Source organism: Equus caballus, chromosome 3, assembly GCF_041296265.1.
Source record: "Equus caballus isolate H_3958 breed thoroughbred chromosome 3, TB-T2T, whole genome shotgun sequence".
NCBI lineage: Eukaryota > Metazoa > Chordata > Mammalia > Perissodactyla > Equidae > Equus > Equus caballus.
In genome coordinates, this window is record NC_091686.1 from 119,600,326 (window position 1) to 119,617,820 (window position 17,495).

The window sequence follows — 17,495 nt, forward strand, 5'->3', positions numbered from 1 at the left end:
TACTTGGGGGGCTCCTCCCCACAAAGGGAGCAGAGGGACTCTCGTGGGCAGAGCCAGACAGACCGCAGAGCCACCCCGGGCGCACCCATCTCCCGCCGTGGGACCTCAACGGGCCAGCCTCTGAGTAGGGAGCAGGACTGGAGAGGCCCCCCCACCTTGGAAAGCTCACTGAACAGTGGAGAAAATCACAGTAAACAGCAACTAACACAGACACCCTCAGAGGGCCAGCCAGCGCCATGAGAGGCAAGGGACCTAAGGAGAGCTCCAGGGATCATCTGACGCCGGGTGGATGGGAAATATGCAGAGGGGGTGGCCGCTGAGGCTGGTGGTCTGCGTCTGCTCAAGGGCGCACTGTGCCCACAGAGATTAATGTGGTCAGAGCCCCAGAATAACAGCGTCCACACTCCACAGATGGGAGGAAGCCATGCTGCGGCTGAGACCCACATGACAAGATGGGGTCAAGCCTGTGAAAATCTGAAGCAGTGGGTTCCACACCCTGAGGAGGAACAAGCTGGGGCTGGAATGGAAGCAGCAAGGGAGAGAGTGGTTGAAGATGAGGCCACACGAGCTCAGTAAATTGTTATTCAATTGATGAATGAATGAGTGTAGCAGACGCCACAGTCTCTGAGCCTCTGTTCGTACATCTGTACATCTGTACATCCGGGGACAGTAATATCTACTTCATAGGATTATTGCAAGAACATAACATAAACATAACAATATAACCACAAAAACACAGCAACATAACACAATACAGCACACCATAACACAACATGACGAAACACAACAGAATATAACAAGAATACAACAACATGACATGTCATAACATAGCAAACATAACACAACACAGCATAGCACAATGGAGCGCGACACAACACAGCACAACACCCCTAAGAGGCTCGCTGCGATATGCAGCAGGTGGTCCCTCCCCGATCAGGGCCGGTCCCCTCGCTTCCCCAGCTCGCCCGCTCACCCTTTCTCCTCCCTCTCACTACACCCCTTGAGGCCCCACGGTCTCCCAGAGCCTGATCTGGACCTGGACTCGGGCCTGCCCACGAGACTCTGAGCTCCCACACAATCACTTAGGCTGGCCATGATGACAGTACAGGAGAGGACCCCGTGTCCTCCGTGCCTGCCCCAGCCTGCCCAGGGGAAGCAAGCACATACACAGTGATTCACTGAGCCCAAACGCCCCAGCTGACAGAGGCGGAGACTGAAGTCAGAAGAGCTGAATCAGGGGGCTAAAGCGGCGTCATGGGAACCCTGAGAACCACCCTTCAAGTTTCCTGACTCCCGAGCCTAATCTCGGTGAACATCCAGGCTGGGCTCAGCTAATTTCACGAGCCAACTAGTTTTCATCTCCCGATCTAACAGGGATAACACCAAAATTAGGAAATTGTGGCTCAGCGTCCCTTAGGAACAGAGCCAGGCTGGCAGGCAAGACCCTGAAGCCCAGAGCACAGACGGGGGGCTGGGAGGGGATAGAGCTAAGAGGGGCAGGGCAGGGCTGGGGGCGGGGGCACAGGCCCATCGGGTGCATCTCTTCCCAGCCCCGCACACAGAGATGTCCAGGTGGTAGCTTGAAATTGGCCTTGGAAGGAGTATTTCCACCCGGGAAATGGGCAAATGCTACAAATCAGGGTTTCCCTACTCCCACCTCCCCTCCCCTACCTCCCCCAACCCCCACCGAGGGTCAGTCTACCAGCACACGTCTGGTCAGGAACCAGGCCACGTGGGGCCTTGAGACTATGGTAGGACGTGTATCCTGGCAGAGAGAGCCACAGAAAGGCTTGAAGAAGAGGGTGGCAAACAGACTTGCACATCTCTTAGACTTTACCAGGTCCTTTGAAGCTCATTTGTAAAAGGTCTGAGAGCCCCGGGATGTATACACGGCAGATACGTCAGCCATTAGATACTGTCCCTGTTCAGGGTCCTGGATCAAACAGAGGTCAACAGGCGGGAAAGTGAGGGGTTACCTAGTGGTGAGATGACAGGGTGGGGGAGGCCCAAGGGAATGGTACCATCCAGAGCACCAGCTAATTCTTTTCTACATTATGACTACCCAATTCCCACAAGAATCTTCGTTATGCCCATTTTACAGATGGAAAAATAAAGAATTAAAAAACACAAAAATCTACTTAAAGTGAGAGCTCCCCAAGCTGCTCGCCTGCAGGACAACTGGCCCGCATTCCCAGGCTGGCCAGAGAAGGCCTGGATCCCACCCCTCAGTCTGGCGATGGAGCTGCTCTCCCTGATGGCAGTGTAGCCACGGGGCAGGGGCTAGGCAGGCTGAATCAGTCTCTTTTCTCGGCCCCAGCTCTCAGGAAACAGCCAGCATCTGCATCGGCATCTGCATCTGGGCACTTTCTCCAGATGGCGCTGGGGAGGGAGCCAGGCTCCGCCCAGACAGACACCAGCCCCTCCAGACCTTGCTGTTCTCTGGGAGGCAGGAGCATGTTGAGCGAGCACCCTTCTGCCCGGGGCAGAGGCATCTGTCCCTCTGAGGCAGCCTGGAGGGCCATTTCCATTTCAAAACCAGGTACCTGGGACAACTTTAAAGTCAGAAACTTACTTCCTCCAGCAGCGAGCGGCCCTCGGTCAGCTCAGATGCAGGGGAAACACACCTAACTCCAGTTGTATGGAAATATTTTTACTCATTGTTTCAAAGCCTTTAAAATTTTTTTTGATAATTTGTCCCTTACTCTCTAGCTATCACCATTTCATATATCCTGCATTCTTCTAACAGAAATAGAAAAAAATCTTCAATTTTTTTCAATGGAAAAGCTTCCAAATCATTTCTGTCTGCTGTTTTTCACTCAGAAAAGATACGTCTGATTTTTTTTCCTCCTGAAGAAAAAGCAGTGGGTTTGAAGTTGGAAAACACCGGTTTCGAGCCCAGAGCCCCTACCCCCTGCCTGCCTCGGTCAATCTACTTTCCCTCTGCTGGTCGGTTTTCTCATCTGTAAAACGGGCACGTGACGCCCACCCCTTGGCACTGCTGTGAGCTCAGGTGAGACCATGTGCGTGTGAGTGATTTTAATGTGTTCTCAGTCTCAACAGATGATCCCCTCGAGGGAACGCCCAACATTCTGCACACATCTGGTGGGTGGGTGGTTCAGTCCACAAAATGTATTGCTTTCCTCCTGTGCACCAGACACTCTTGCGGTGCTGGGTACGGAGTGGGGAATGGGTCAAGGAGCTCGTGTGTAGTGGGGACACGGATGATGAACAAGTCAAGAAACAGGACGTTCCGGATAGGCATCAGTCCCATGAAGACATGAAGCACAGCCATGGGACGGAGAATGCCTGGGGAGAGGGGTCTCTGGATGGGCGCTCCAGGAGGCCCTCTGTGCAAGCGACATTTGAGTGGAGACAGGAACAGACCACAGCAGCTGGCCCTGTGATGTTCGGGGGGAAGTGTGTTCTTGGCCTCAAAGGCCTTGGCTCAGGGCGGGCTCCTCAGAGGCAGAGCTGGAGACAGAGCTTGGGGTGCCCATGGTTTCCTGAGAGAGGGTTCTTCAGAAGCATCCCATAGTGGGGAGGGAACCAGGGCAGGGAGGGGAAAGAGGCCACGTGAGGCGGGGGTCTCGGGTGAGGTCTGGCCCTGACTGGTCCATGGGGGCTCTGGAGCAAGCAGTGCACCAAGAGCTGTGTACCCTGGAGCCACATCACAGGTGCTCATAAAGGCAGCTGTCAATCACCACCCCACAAGGCCCAGTGGGAGAGACCCCCTTTTCCTGACCCACGTGAGCTGAGGTGAGCATTCTCCTCATGCCACTTACAGAAGGGGCAGGCCTTTTATGCCCTGAGAAGGTCATGGGCTGTGGCTGAGGGAGCAGGAGGGAGGGTAACAGGTGGTTCCCATTCACCAGGGGCAACGGCCGGGAGAGGGGTCCAGCTGTGAACTGTGAGCGGCCAACACTCACGGCCACTGGTGAGCAGTGCAAGGCCCCAGACGCCAGTGGTGTCCACTACAGACCTTAAGGTGAGGACAAGCTTAGTGGTTCCAGGAATAGCCAGGCGGTTCCAACCTCCTGGCTGGAGAAGAGAGGACGGGGGAGAGCCCAGGCTGGGCGGTGGGGCCAGATTGCACAGGATCAGCATCTGGGAGACGCCCCACCCCTGCAACCAGGCCCCCGCGATGTCCATCCTACCTGCAGCTCGGGGGCAGCCAGGGCCTGGTCCAGTTTCAGGAACTCTGCCTCTCGCCAAGCAGTCTGGAGCCGCTGCAGCAGCACCCGGGCCCGGATTTTGGGGAGGGCCAAGCTCCTGTCCATCTGCGCGAAGCAGCCGTGCACCTCCTGCCTCATCCTCAGCAGCTCCTCCTCGGACAGCGAGAAGGCAGAGGAGCTGAGCTTCCTGGCCAAGCAATTACAAGGAGACGTCGTCATCGGGAGAAACCACTGGGGTTGTGCTGGGGAGGGAAAGCTGGAAACTCAAAGCTCAAAATCTACGAGTTCAATGAATGTCAGGGAAAAAAAAATCATCTCCTTAATCATGCACTCATTCCCCAAGTATTTCTTGAGCCCCTAAGGTGCGTTGTGTCGCATTTAACATCATACTGGAGCTGAGAATTAGGGTTGAACGAGATGAGATGTGAGGGTGTCTGTGAGGAGCATCTCCAGTGGTCATGACCTTGAAGATAACCTAGTCTCACTTTAGAAACAGACCTGAAAACAAAGACTGTCCATTGAGCCTGGTGAGCAGCACGCTGTGAGCAGGAACCCGTGGCCCAGAGGAGAGATGGCCAACTCAGCTCAAGAGGGTCAAAGAATGGGGGTCCCTTGTGCTGGGTCTTAAAGGATGATGATCACTTAGAGAAAACCTGTTCCATGCTGGAAACCATGCTGAGTGACCTACCGTTAAGGGTTGACTTGTGTCCCCGAGAAAAGACATGTTTAAGTCCTAACCCCCAGTGTCTGTGACTATGACCTTATTTGGAAATAGGGTCTTTGCAAATGGAATTAAGAAGCAAGCTGAGGTCATGTTGGAGTAGGGTAGGCCCTTAACCCAGTATGGCTGGTGTCCCCATAAGAGGAGAAGAAAGGCAGACACACAGGGAGAAGACGGCCATGTGACAAGAGGCAGAGAGGGAGAGATGCAGCTATGAGCCAACAAGTGCCACAGGCTGCTGGCAACACCGGCAGCTAAGAGAGAGCCGGGGAACAGACTCTCTCTTCGAACCTTCTGAGAGAGCAGGGCCCTGCCGACAGACACCTGATCTAGACTTCCGGCCTCCAGGACAGAGAGAGAGGACATTTCTGTTGTTTTAAGCCCCAGTTCGCGGTACTTTGTTACGGCAGCCCCAGGAAAACAAATACATTGACCTACGTCATCGCTAATCCTTCTGACAACTCCGTCCTCAATTTACAGATGAGGAAATTGAGGAACAGCCCCTCTTCCTCTCTGGCAAAGCCCACAGCCCACTCTGCAAAGGAGAGAGGCCAAAAGCTCACCTCCTGCCCCCGAGACCCAGTTCTGGTCCATGGGATGTAAGGGGAAGTCTGCTGGGGACTTCTGGACAGAATTTCCTCCCTGACCTGGGACAGAGCAACAGAAGGAGAAGTCTTTTCTCCTCCTTTCTGCTTTGGGAAATGCGTGGTGTTCATTTATTCATTCAACAAATATTCTCTCTGGTTATTCTGGCAATGTTTGATCAGCGCTGGTTGCACAAAATATGCTTTGTGGATGCTTTACATTCAGAAATATCTGCAGGATACTACTGTGGGAGGCTGGGGCCAGGCCTACCACACCCAGATCTCAATGTGGGAGCGTGGGACTGTGGCTCAGCTGGAAAGTTCTCTTGTGGAAATAGAATAGGATCCTCAGGGCTGGTGTGGGCCCCAGCCAAAAAGAGTCTGAGGGCCCGAAACCCACATTGCTGACACTCCTGTCTTGGGTTCTGTGCTCCATGGGGCCCACGGGTTTTTTTAAAGGACCTCAGGAAACTTCAGCTGCTCCTCATGGAGAATCTTTGCCCCCTGTGTCTGCTGGTTATGCGGAATCCAAAGGGAAAGCAACTAAGATGAATCTGAGTCATTATTCCTACCCACCTTCAAACCAGATCGGCCCTGGGCGGTCTCGTCCTAATCCTCCTACTACACAGGCACCAAGACAATACAGAAATACAGGAGACAGGCTCACTGCCCTGAAGAAATTTAAAATCCAGGCAGGAGTTTAGGAAGTAAGTCTCAAAGACACGCTTTCCTTGGCAAAAATGTGCATCCTTATTAATTTCTACTTTATCCGACAAGGTTTACAGCCACTCCATCTTGCTTGAAATCAGGAAGCTTATAAAAATGTGTTTCAAAACTATTGTGCAGAGCCATTTCTACGTAATGCCTCAGAAATAAAGCCGGCAAGCTCTTAGAATCTTAAATAAGCGAACTATATAAGCAGACTCACATTGTGTGCATTGTGAGTTGACCCTCTTTAACCCTTAGAAAAATCATAGAGAGCTTTCTGATAGCAAAGTGAGAGTCCTCTTTGCTGAGTGACTGAATCGGCAGCGGCTTCAGTAACTCTCCCTGCAACACGGACCCAAATAACGCTGGAGAAAATGGCCATCCGGTGATCGGAACGTCAAGTCTAATTCACATGCTTTGACTAGTCCAGAGCAGGCTGGAACGTGTAAAGGGACTGTGGTGGAAAGTAGACTGAGCTGAACAATTACCGCTGAGAGCGATTCCTGGGAATAAGGAGTGGCGGCTAAGGAACTGATTTTTATGGGCCTGGAGAAGACAGCACCTTGTTTGTTCAAGACAACAAACTCTAACAGAGACTCGGAAATAAACGAGGACAGAACCATAAAAAAAAGGGGAGAAAGAGCCGAGAGGTCACTTAATCTACACCAAGACAACATCGCTCTCTGCGAACACCTGGGACCTCTTCTCCCTGGGAGGAAGGTTAGTCCCTGGGGACGAGCACTGTCTAGGAGGAGGCAGAAAATCACTGAGGCCAGGAAGATCCTGTCCTGTGGGAGCTAAGTGCTGCCAAGGATGGAGGGGCTTTGCAGAAAGACGCTCTGCCGTGCGGTCCCTCGGAGGGGTCAGGAAGAGCGCAGGCCTCGGTGCAGACGGGGAGGACACGATGATGAGCAAGCAGAGCAGACCGGATCAGCAGAGAGGGAGGGGGACAGACGGACTGAGCAGATGTACGGACAAGGACTCATTCCCTTCCCTCTCCCCCAGCCCTGACCCACCACATCCCCGCCACAGTCCTGTCAGTGCAGCCATTCTAATAACAGGGCCATGGAGTCAGAATTTAAATAGAGCCTAAGATTTAAACTGCGGAGTGTCTATACCGAGAGAAGAATACTATGAGGGCACTGGTTCTGTTTGTTTATTTGCTTGAATGGGGTTTTCAAGGTTGGTTGGTTTGTTTAAAGGAAAAGCAACTTTCAGGACTACTGATTGATGAGTCTGTTGGTTAAAGAGAAAAGAGGCTCCATGTTACTGCCAAATGGGCACAATTATGTCCTTACATGTCAACAGTTACTGAGTTTGTCTAAATAAGCAGACTGTGCAGATGGCGGTCATTGTTTATCTCCGTTGTGCTGTTATTGTTGGTTTTTTTCATTTTGTTCCTTCACCCCAGTCAGACCGGTCTCCCCACTTCACACCCAGATAAGGACCAGGACATCCTTAGTCTCAGCCCGACCCCGCCCCCCTCAGCAAACACCAGTGGCAGTGCCCGCTCATCTCTGGCTCCCAGTACCAGGTCCATGGTTGGCACACAAAACGTACCTCCTTCAGAGCCTGGCAAAGCTGTGGATTCTCCCTGGTGTATCCCAATATGGTTAGCTGCTCATGCCTCGTTTACTACGATCATCTATTTATGTGTCTGCTTCCCCTGAGAATCCGCATCCTTCCAGCACCGGAATGACGGTGGTAATGATAGCAGCAACCACTCGACAGCCACTTATTGTGGACCAAGGGTTGGCATAAAAGATTTAAATATACTAGCTCAGGCAATCCCTCACTGATGCCATGGAGCTGGTATTTTCTAGACATGGCTGATAACCTAAACTAGAGCCACTTCCTTAGCCCTTGTTGGCTCAGCGTCTGTTTAGAGGGGTTACTCTCCAACAGTGTTGGGGATAGGAACACTCCTCACAGCCCCAGGGAGGGAACTGCCATTGGTCTAAGGCATGAAGTGGCAAACGACAGCCCAAGGACCAAATCCGGCCCACTGCCTGCTTTTGTTAATAAAGTTTTATTGGAACACAGTCATGTTCACTAGTTTATGGATTGCCTTTGGCTGTTTTCATTCTACAAAGGCAGAACTGAGTAGATGCAACAGAAATCACGTAGCCTTCAGAGCCTAAAACATTTACTGTCTGGCAGTTTATAGAAAAATTTTGCTGCCCTCTGGTCTAAGACGTTCATGGCCATTTCGCTCTCCTTGCTGGTGAACGGTCACGGATAGGCTTATGACGTAGTCCTGCCCAGCGGGATCGAAAGGGTCAATGCCTCAGATGTTAAAAAAAGATGGTGAGTGCGACATCTAGAGCTGCAGCAGCTATCCTGAAACCACGAGGGGATGAGCCCAAACACCAAGGCAGCACACCGAGGACAGTGGAGCAGAAAGATTATGAGAGCTGAGCCCTTGATGGTATCATTGAGCCGCTGAACCAAAACTGGAAACACTGACCTCCTGAATCCTTCTTATAAAGTATTTTCTTCACCCTTTAAACAGCCTGGTAGATCACGTGCTGCAGAAAGTACCCTAAATGATTCAGTGTTGTCATTCCCATTTTACAGGCAACAAAGATGAGGCTCACAGAGGTTAAGTAACTTGCCTCCACTCACACAGCTGGCGGCGGTGTTCGGATTTAAACCCAGGTTTTCAGGTCTGCACTGCCTCCATCTCCTTCTTCTCTAGAGCTACAGACTGGCCATGTTTGGGGCTCCTCCAGTTCGCCATCTGGTGTGCCAGCCCCAAACAGCGGCCGAAAGCTTTGTTGGTTTCTACCATGCCACTAAAGGCCCCCTTTTGGGGCCAGGACAAACCTCAGTCTGCACCAAGATCTGGCCAGCATTGCAGGGAAGTAAAGGGCTGTCGAACGTCGGCCCCTCTGGAATTTCACTTCCACCCGTGCTCGTTGCCTCCACAGCTCTCCTTGTCTTTACAAACACTAGTTGTGCAATTTATTTATTATTTTCTAGTTATTGCAGCAGGAATGTTGGTTGGCTGTGACCTACACATCCTATTCAGAAGTGATTACATGGTTCTCAAACTCATAATCAAGATAAATAGCCCAAACAATGACTCAGTGAATGAAGGCGCCGTGTGAAGAGACGGTGCACGTGGTGTACGGCCCAAACTGAGGCTCAGTATACGTGCTGCCTTGACATCTGGTGAAACTGGGAGGGCCTTGAGTGGCCTCACTGCAAGCTGGCCTCCCCACTCTGCTCCTGGGGACAAGGTGCCCTCCTCAAACAACACTTCTTATCGCGAGGACAAGGCACAGGCCCTGTTTACCCCTGAGCGGTGGGCTGCAGATCGCTGCAAGCCTGTGCGATGATTCAAACAAGCCAACCACACCCTCCCATGGGAACCAGGGGGCGCCTCACCCTCTTGGTACCACAAAGCCTGCCTCCCACCGCCCCTGGGTATTCACTCTGCAACCCCCGAGAGGCCCTGGGTGACTCATGAACTGCTGTCCACCTCACTGTCCGGCGTTGGGCATCGTGGGTTCAGCCACCCCCATACCCACAGGTGGCATCGCTCCCTCCAGGTGGGCGGAGAGGAGGTGATTAAACACACGCACAGACTCACAGAAAGATGAAGCGCTCCCAGTGTCTCAGCTCCACCTGCTCGTCCGTCGAGGCCTCCGGAGCGTCGTCCTTCAGTCTCTGCCTCACGCTCTGGACGCCCTCCTGGCCCCTGTCCCGCTCCTCCGCCTCAAGCTGCTCGGCCCGGGCCGCCATGTCCTTGCCGTGCTCCTCCAGGATCTGCTGCAGGAAGAGCCAGGGCACGCTGCGCTTCAGCAGCTCCTGGGTCATCACCGAGTTCTGCAGGCGCCGCAGGTCCTCGGCGGCTCTCTCGGACAGGGAGAGGGTCAGGGCCCTGAGGTCGTCCAGGGCCGCCTGGTCCAGGTGCTCCTGCAGCTCCTCCAGGGCGGTGCTGTGCTCCGCCATCAGGCTCCTCCACTGGCCCAGGTACTGGCCCAGGTCCTCGGCAGCTCGGAAGGCTTCCCCGACGGACAGCTGCTCCTTGCGCTGCTCCTTGTGCTGGCGGGAATGTCAGGAGGCAAATTAAATGGGGACAGGGCTCGGTGGGGACAGCCCTTTGGGAAAACATTTGGGAAATTTGTTGCAGGAGGCACAGAACGTCGACAGCCTTTCCCCAACAATCTCACATTTAGAAAATTGTCCTTAAGGAAATAACCCAAAATATAGTGAAAACTTCACTGGTTTGACATTTATGGAACACGTATTTATTGAGTAGCAAAGCCCAAGAGGCAGACCAACTGGGTTCAATCCTAGCTCCTCCACTGACAAGCTGAGTGACCTAAAGTTAGTGTCTTACCCTCTCTGTGCTCAATTTCCTAATCTGTAACATGGGGATAATAACAGAATCCACCTCTCAGAGGAGTTGTGAGGACTCGATGAGTTGCTTAATACACGTGCAGCTCTTAGAGAAGTGCCTGGTGTAGAGTTTGCATCAGTAAATGTCTGCTATTATTATTATCATGTCCCAGGCACATAGTACAGCTAATTGTGATATTATAAGGAAAAAACCTCCCAAGATCCATGAAAGGCAATTTAAAGGAGGAGGTCAGGGAAGGCCCTTTAAGGAAGGAGATCCAAGTGGGACCTGAGAGACAAGGCCATATCTTAATCAGGTTAAGATATGGAGAAAGAAGATTCCTGGGGGAAAGAACAGCAGGCTCAAAGGCCCTAGGGTAGGAAAAAAGCTGATGTGCATAAAGACGTCCATCAGGTTCATCATTTAGAATATACACCTGCAGACAGACAGTTCTATTTTGTGAGGACATGGGGTGTCTATTTTGTTCATGGGTCCCGGTGACCAGAGAATGCTAATTCCTTCATTCTACAAATACTCTGTGCCCTCAGCGCTGGGGATATGACACAAACCTTTGTGGAGCGACATCCTAACTCTGTGCCACTTACAAGATTTACCAAAAGCAGCTGCGAGAGATACTATGCACGGAAGTCTGCTGGCATCGCTGCAGTTCAGCCCTCCTTCTGGATCCTAACCTTGAATCGGGCCAGACCATCAGAGAGATGTGGTCTTGGGCCCCATTGTTTTGATCCTTTAGCCAATGGAGATGGAAGAGGTGAGGCTCAAGAATGGGCTGGAGTTCAGCAGTCAAGGTGAGAACCACGGCTTTATGTTGGGCCCAAAACTCGATGACAAGAAGCAGTTTCCATGGATCGGGTTACGGTTAGTAACCTGCCTCCTTTCCCTTCCCTGCCGAATGGTACCTGACAGGCACCTGGGTGTCATCTGGCACATCCCATGCATCCTCTGAATCTGTCCTCACCCCCAGTCCAGGGCACTGGCTAGGCCTCATCAGCTGTCACCTGGCCAAGCACTAGAACCTCCCATGGTCTGTACCCCAGGCTCCTCCAACTCTATCCGACAGGCTGCTCACGTGAGCTTCCTAAATCCCAAATCTGATTGTGTCCTGACTGTGTCCTCTCCTCCTGAAAACACTTCAACAAAACCCCACTGTCCTGGGATGAAGATAAACCCCTCCGCCTGGTACACCATGCCCTCGTTCCCGGGCACGCCACCTCCAGCCCCGGCCCTTACCCCACCGCACACTCCCCTCCTCACGTTCTCAGAGTTCCCAGCACAGCAGGGCACCGCTTCACCCTAGAACAAGACGCCTCCGCACCCCCTGCAGGGTCCTTCCCAGCCTTGGACGTATCAGAGGTGCATTTGTCACTCGGGGCTCAGTTTACGCCGGGCCTGGTTGCTAAAGGCCTCCTCGGCAGAAAGAGTAACTTCCTCTCTGCGCTACAAGAGCACATAGCATATGGCGCCAAGTGAGCGCATTATGATGCATTTATGTGTTGACGTTGGTCTCTCCTCTCTCAGGGCGGACAAACAGCTGAGCAGCTGAGAGTCAAGGATAAGGCTTAGGCCCTAAGTCAGCCAGGCCTGGGGTCAATCCCACGCCTGCCACGTACCAGATATTTGACCTTGATCCCATTACTTACTGCTGAGATCTGAATGTTTGCATCCCCTCAACGTTCATGTGTTGAAATCTAAAGCTTGATGTGATGATATTCGGAGGGGGGGGCCTTTGGGAGGTGCTTGGGTCATGAGGGTGGAGCCCCCATGAATGGGATTAGAGCCCTTGTAAAAGAGACCCCACAGCTCCCTCGACCCTTCCACCATGTGACCACACTCAGTGGGAGTCGGCAGTCTGCAACCCAGAACAGGGCCCTCCTCACTGGAACCCCCCATGCTGGCACCCTGATCTCGCACTTCCAGCCTCCAGAGCTGTGAGAAATGAATTTTTGTTGTTTACAAGCCCCCCAGCCTGTGGTATTTTGTTGTAGTAGTAAACAGACTAAGACAGTTAAGCTCTCTATGCCTCAGTGTCTTCACTAAAAACAAAAAAGGAGAAGACAGTGGTACCTACCTCATAGGGTTAATATGAGGATTAAATAAGATGTCTTACGTAACACATTTAGCACAGTGCCAAGAGAACACTCAATAAATGTTATAGCACCTCTCACCGTCATTCTGCACTCAAACCAGCACTCCTGTTCCCTTGCCCAAGCAGACATTACTAATCTACCATGACCCTCCACTTTGCTGAGGCTGGATAGGACCTGTAGAACATCCCAAAAATCACTACCAATCAAGTGCAGATGACACATCGTGACACCTGCCCAGTCGCCCTTTGGATCCCAGCTCTCGGACGGCGATGCCTGGCATGGTACCTGGCACTCAGTGGGTGTTCCCAAATGGTTATGTGAAGAATAAATAGCATAGTTCCTTAAATACCTTTTGCAGCATCTCTCGTCTTCTCTTAATTATTAATTTCTGGTGGAGCTTTCTCTTTTCCCGCTTTAAGTCATTGTCCAACTTCTGTTTTATGGAAAAGACTTCTGTCTGAGCCCGCTCCAACAGCACTTCCATCTGGTGTTCCTCCAGGTACCCTGCTCTGGGAGGAAAACCAGGGAGTTAGTACCGCCCTCTGCAAACTCGCCGCCAGCTGGATGGTGTTGCGGCTGAGCGGTTATCTTCAAAGTAGTTTGGTGGGAATAGAAGAAGCTTTGCCCTGAAGAGGGAGCAGGGACTGGGAAGCTCAGCCGTCACTAAGGCACAGGAGGGGTCGGGGCAGCGTCGTCAGAGACGGGCAGAGAACGGTCAACATTTGGAGAGAAGTCGCCCGTTAGGGAGGAGACTAGGCAGGAGTTCTGGGGGCAGGGAACGCACCCAGGGCCCAGGTGGGACAGACAGACTCCTCCAAGAGGAGATGGTGGAGCAGGAATTCCTGGTGACAGGGACGGCACACGCAAAGCCCAAGAGGCAGAAGTAGGGAATCCTCCATGTGAGGGTTGATTCTATGCATCATTTTGACCGGCCACAGGGCAGGTGCCCAGATTAAACGTTGTCACTAGGTGTGTCTGCGAGGGTGTTTCTGGACGACAGTAGCTTTTGAATTGGTGGCCTCAGTAAAGCAGATGGCCCTCTCCAACGTCGGAGGGGCATTAAGGGCCCGAATAGAACAAAAGGCAAAGGATGGAGGACCTCCCTCCTTTGTTTCTGCCTCCTTACTGAGCTGGGACACCTCCTCTCATCTTCTGCCCTCGGACTGGGAGTTACGGCATTGGCTGGCTCCCCTGGGTCTCAGGCCTTAGGACTCAGACCGAATTACACCACGGGCTTCCCCGGGTCTCCAGCCTGCAGACAGCAGATCTTGGGACTTCTCAGGCTCCATAATTACCTGAGCTCCTTCCTCATCGCTATCCAATGGGCTCTGTTTTTCTGGAGATCCTGACTGACACATTCTGTTACCACCACTACTACCATTACCGAAACCGAAGTGGGTTCCCTCCTGGCGGGTGAAATTTGACTCTCCACCGGAAGTAGCTGTCTCACAGAGTAACGTGTATCTGCAGCAAACAGGAGGCCATGTGGAATCATTTCCAAAGTCACAGGGGCCAGGAACAAAGGGACGCAGGGACCTTTTATTCTGGATGAGGAATGAATATTCAAAAGGGAGAGGAGGGTATTTGCTTGCGCAGGCTCAGTGGGAAAACGTGCTTCCCTGTTCACTGCAGGTCACAGTAAGAAGGCCTAATAAGGCCCTCCTGGAGAGGTCTTAGCATTAAAAGTAAGGCAGGAGTGACAGGCGTGGCTCTCTCGTGGTGGGGCTTGGTCTGGTTCAGGGTGGTTGGTGACTGCACCTCCTTAACATGACAAAAGGAAAATACCAATTTGGAAAAACAGTTAAATGCTTGCAAACCCACCCTTGAGTTCCTCAGGGCAACCAGTCCGTGAGGGTACCACAACTCTGCCCAGTCTGTCTGCATCCCGGGGCTGGGCCCCCTGCTTAGCACAGGGCAGATTCTCAAGGCAAGCTTCTTGAAGCAACGAATAGATGAATGAATGAATGGGAGATACACGTTTCAGAAATATAAGTCTGGGCCAGACTTTTAACATAGAATTTAAAAATCAGAGGTAAACCACACTTTCCTGGTCAGTGCCGCCGACAGTACAACCGGCCGTCAGGTACTTCAGTTCAAGGCAAGGAACTGCTTCTTCCACTTGGGTGAAAGTTAACTCGGATGCCAAGACAATTGTGGTGACAGATTCATTAGCATCTTTGGGTAGAAAGTGTTCACATAATTTGCACCTTACAGAATCCTCATTAAATAGAGCAAGATTGCTGCAAAGATCTAATAAAATTACCCGGGTGGTAGAGCCAATTCATAAAACCAAGGATCAGGGTAAGAAAGTCAACTTTGTCATATCCCTATTCATTCCAGAGCTTTTCCAAACCTAAAAGGAATGGATTTCATTGTTTACAATTAAGTGCCTCAACGGCCGTAACCACAGGACCAGGAAGAGAACTTGCCACCCCAAAATACGTCTCTTTGGCATAAGGGTTATTTTGAGGTGATGATTATTAAGAAACAGCAAACACAGGAAAAGCCCTGAAAACCTAGTAAAGTTACCCATTTGTAAGGGAAATTTACATTTATAAGAGAAGTCTCCATTTGTGAGGGTGTCTCGCTCTCCGTGCCAGGAGGGGGAGCATGACCCTCAATCTTCAGAAACTCTTATCAATGGAGAAGGCAATGACCTAAATGTGCGTGGCAACTTTACCCTTGTTTACTGTGACTCTCCTGGTGAGCTCCCAGAACTGACGCCACTTAACAACAGAATGGTAGAGCTGTTTTTGAGCCAGCCAGGAGCATGAACAGAAGAGAAAACTTTGACCTGCCAATCCAAACTCATGCTGCCAGCGCTCCTGCATACCAGCCGGCCCTCCCTCATTCCTTAAGCTTTACCCTCAACCTTGGACACGGGTGACAGATTTGAGAGGCTGGCCTCTTGTCTCCTTGCTGGTCAACCTCCCAATAAAGCCTTTCTTTGCTCAAAGGCCAGTGTGCCGTGGTGCCTGCTTCTGTGCACAGCAGGTGGCGAGCCCTCGCTCCGTAACAAGGCTAGCTGAGGAGGGATGAGGTAGACGGGCGAGAGGCTGTGCTGATGAGAACCCGCCTCACCACCATTCACCTGACCGCATGGTACCCGTGGTGCTACTGTGAAAAACCATTCAGGGCAAGCATCAATGTATTTGTACTTCATTCCAAGGTGTATGGGAGAGCCAGCAGCGTGCTAGAGCTCAGAGAAGTGGGCTCTCCCATCACGCAGTTAACGAAAGCCTCCACCATCGATTTCTCAGTGGAATGTTGAGCATCTGCTTTAAAACAACCCAGGGTGGGGATGGATAGCGACATCAAGCCTGGCCATGAGTTGGTACCTAGTGAAGTTGAATGATGGGCACGTGGGGATGCATGGTACGACTGTCTCCACTATTGTGTATGTTTTTAAAAGTCTATAATGCAAAGGATTCTTACAACTAGAGAATTACAAGGAAGGAGCAGCCAGCCACACGGTGCATGAACAGGAGCTGACGGCCTTGCATGAAGGATGCGGGGCGAGGTGGGTCGTTCACGTCATTTGGGTTTTCGGGTCTCACCTCTCGTGCTTCTGGATGAGCAGGCTCAGCTGGGCGGCAGCGGCGCTCAGGAGCCCCTGCACACGCGTCTCTGACGACTGCATGTTCTGGACCAGGCACTCCCTGTGGCCGAATCTTTTACTCAGATAATACCTCTTACTAGCCTGGAAAAAGTCCATTAACTCTTCCACGTTCTCCTGTTTAAAAAACAAATTGAGAAAATATGCCCAATTAAAATTGAGAGAAGATTCCTAGACGTTTAAAATATTACTTTTCCTTTCCGAAGAAAATAAACAAGAACAGAAGCACTTGGATTAACACCCTAACCCTCCCTCCCTTTCACAGAGGCTTATAGGAAAATCACAGACTAACAAGACGTCAGGGCTGTGAAAAGCGCCTTCGAGACCCAGGTGGTGAAGATTTAGGAGAACAGCTTCCCCGCCCCGAGAAACGGAACGTGAATTTCCCCCAGTTGGTCCTGCGTCCTTCACCCATGCGCACAGTCACCCCCACGGAGTTCCCCAAACACAGCGCCACAACAGGTGCTAAGTTCTGGGGTAAACGACCCCCAGAGCTCGCACACTCACGGAGGAGACGAGACGAGCACGGTCACAAAGAGCGGCAAGAAGTTTGTCTCAATCTACAAAATGAACAAAACCCAAACAAACACAAGGGTAATAAGAACCTAGCTTAAAACTGAGGGTCTTCTCAGGACCCAGCACTGGGCCCAGAGCGTTTCTTGCTTTATCTAACTTAATCTAGGGAGAGAGTACTATTATTCCCATTGCACAGATGGGGAAACTGAGTCCACATTGTACAGCTGGTAAATGGCTGAGCAGGGACCTGACCTCAGCAGTGTAATTCCAGGGTCGGTGCTTTAGTTTCATAACAAGCTGCCTCCAAAATCCGGAGGTAACTGGTGGCATAGAAGTTAGATCAGCAGTAATCAGAGCAGCCGTGATTAAAACATTAGCCTCAGTGGTATTATCCCACTGACCGGCTCTGCTGTCTTTCTTCCATCTTGGAAATATTGTCCACGCAATGGGTTACCAAAAAGATCAACAGTTTGTTCAACAAGCTACCTTTGACGCCATGGACAGTGTCCCCTCCACACAAAATCTATAACATCTCTGGCTCCGGATGCCTGAGAATTCGCACTGTCCAGACAGTGGAAGCTGAATGGCCCCTCAGATGTAGCTAAATGCCAGCGCCCCCCCTACAAAGCGCTGGCAGCAGAATCAACATGACAGGGACACTGCAGCCACGTTCCTCTTCTCCACGGAACTGGGTCCACGGCAGCCGCTGACCTGAGCCCACC

General features: G+C 51.8%; 1 protein-coding gene across 4 annotated transcripts in view; it reads right to left on the reverse strand.

Moving 5' to 3' along the window:
• Nucleotides 1-17,495, reverse strand: part of EVC2 (EvC ciliary complex subunit 2) — a 129,451-nt gene that overhangs the window by 44,857 nt on the left and 67,099 nt on the right. For all 4 annotated transcript variants that reach the window (XM_023638367.2, XM_023638370.2, XM_070262725.1 and 1 more), the window contains 4 exons: nucleotides 16,199-16,374; nucleotides 12,991-13,150; nucleotides 9,781-10,235; nucleotides 4,155-4,359 (listed from right to left, as the gene is read on the reverse strand). In XM_023638367.2, the coding sequence (XP_023494135.2) occupies nucleotides 4,155-4,359; nucleotides 9,781-10,235; nucleotides 12,991-13,150; nucleotides 16,199-16,374 (996 nt within the window). The remainder of the gene's footprint in view (nucleotides 1-4,154; nucleotides 4,360-9,780; nucleotides 10,236-12,990; nucleotides 13,151-16,198; nucleotides 16,375-17,495) is intronic.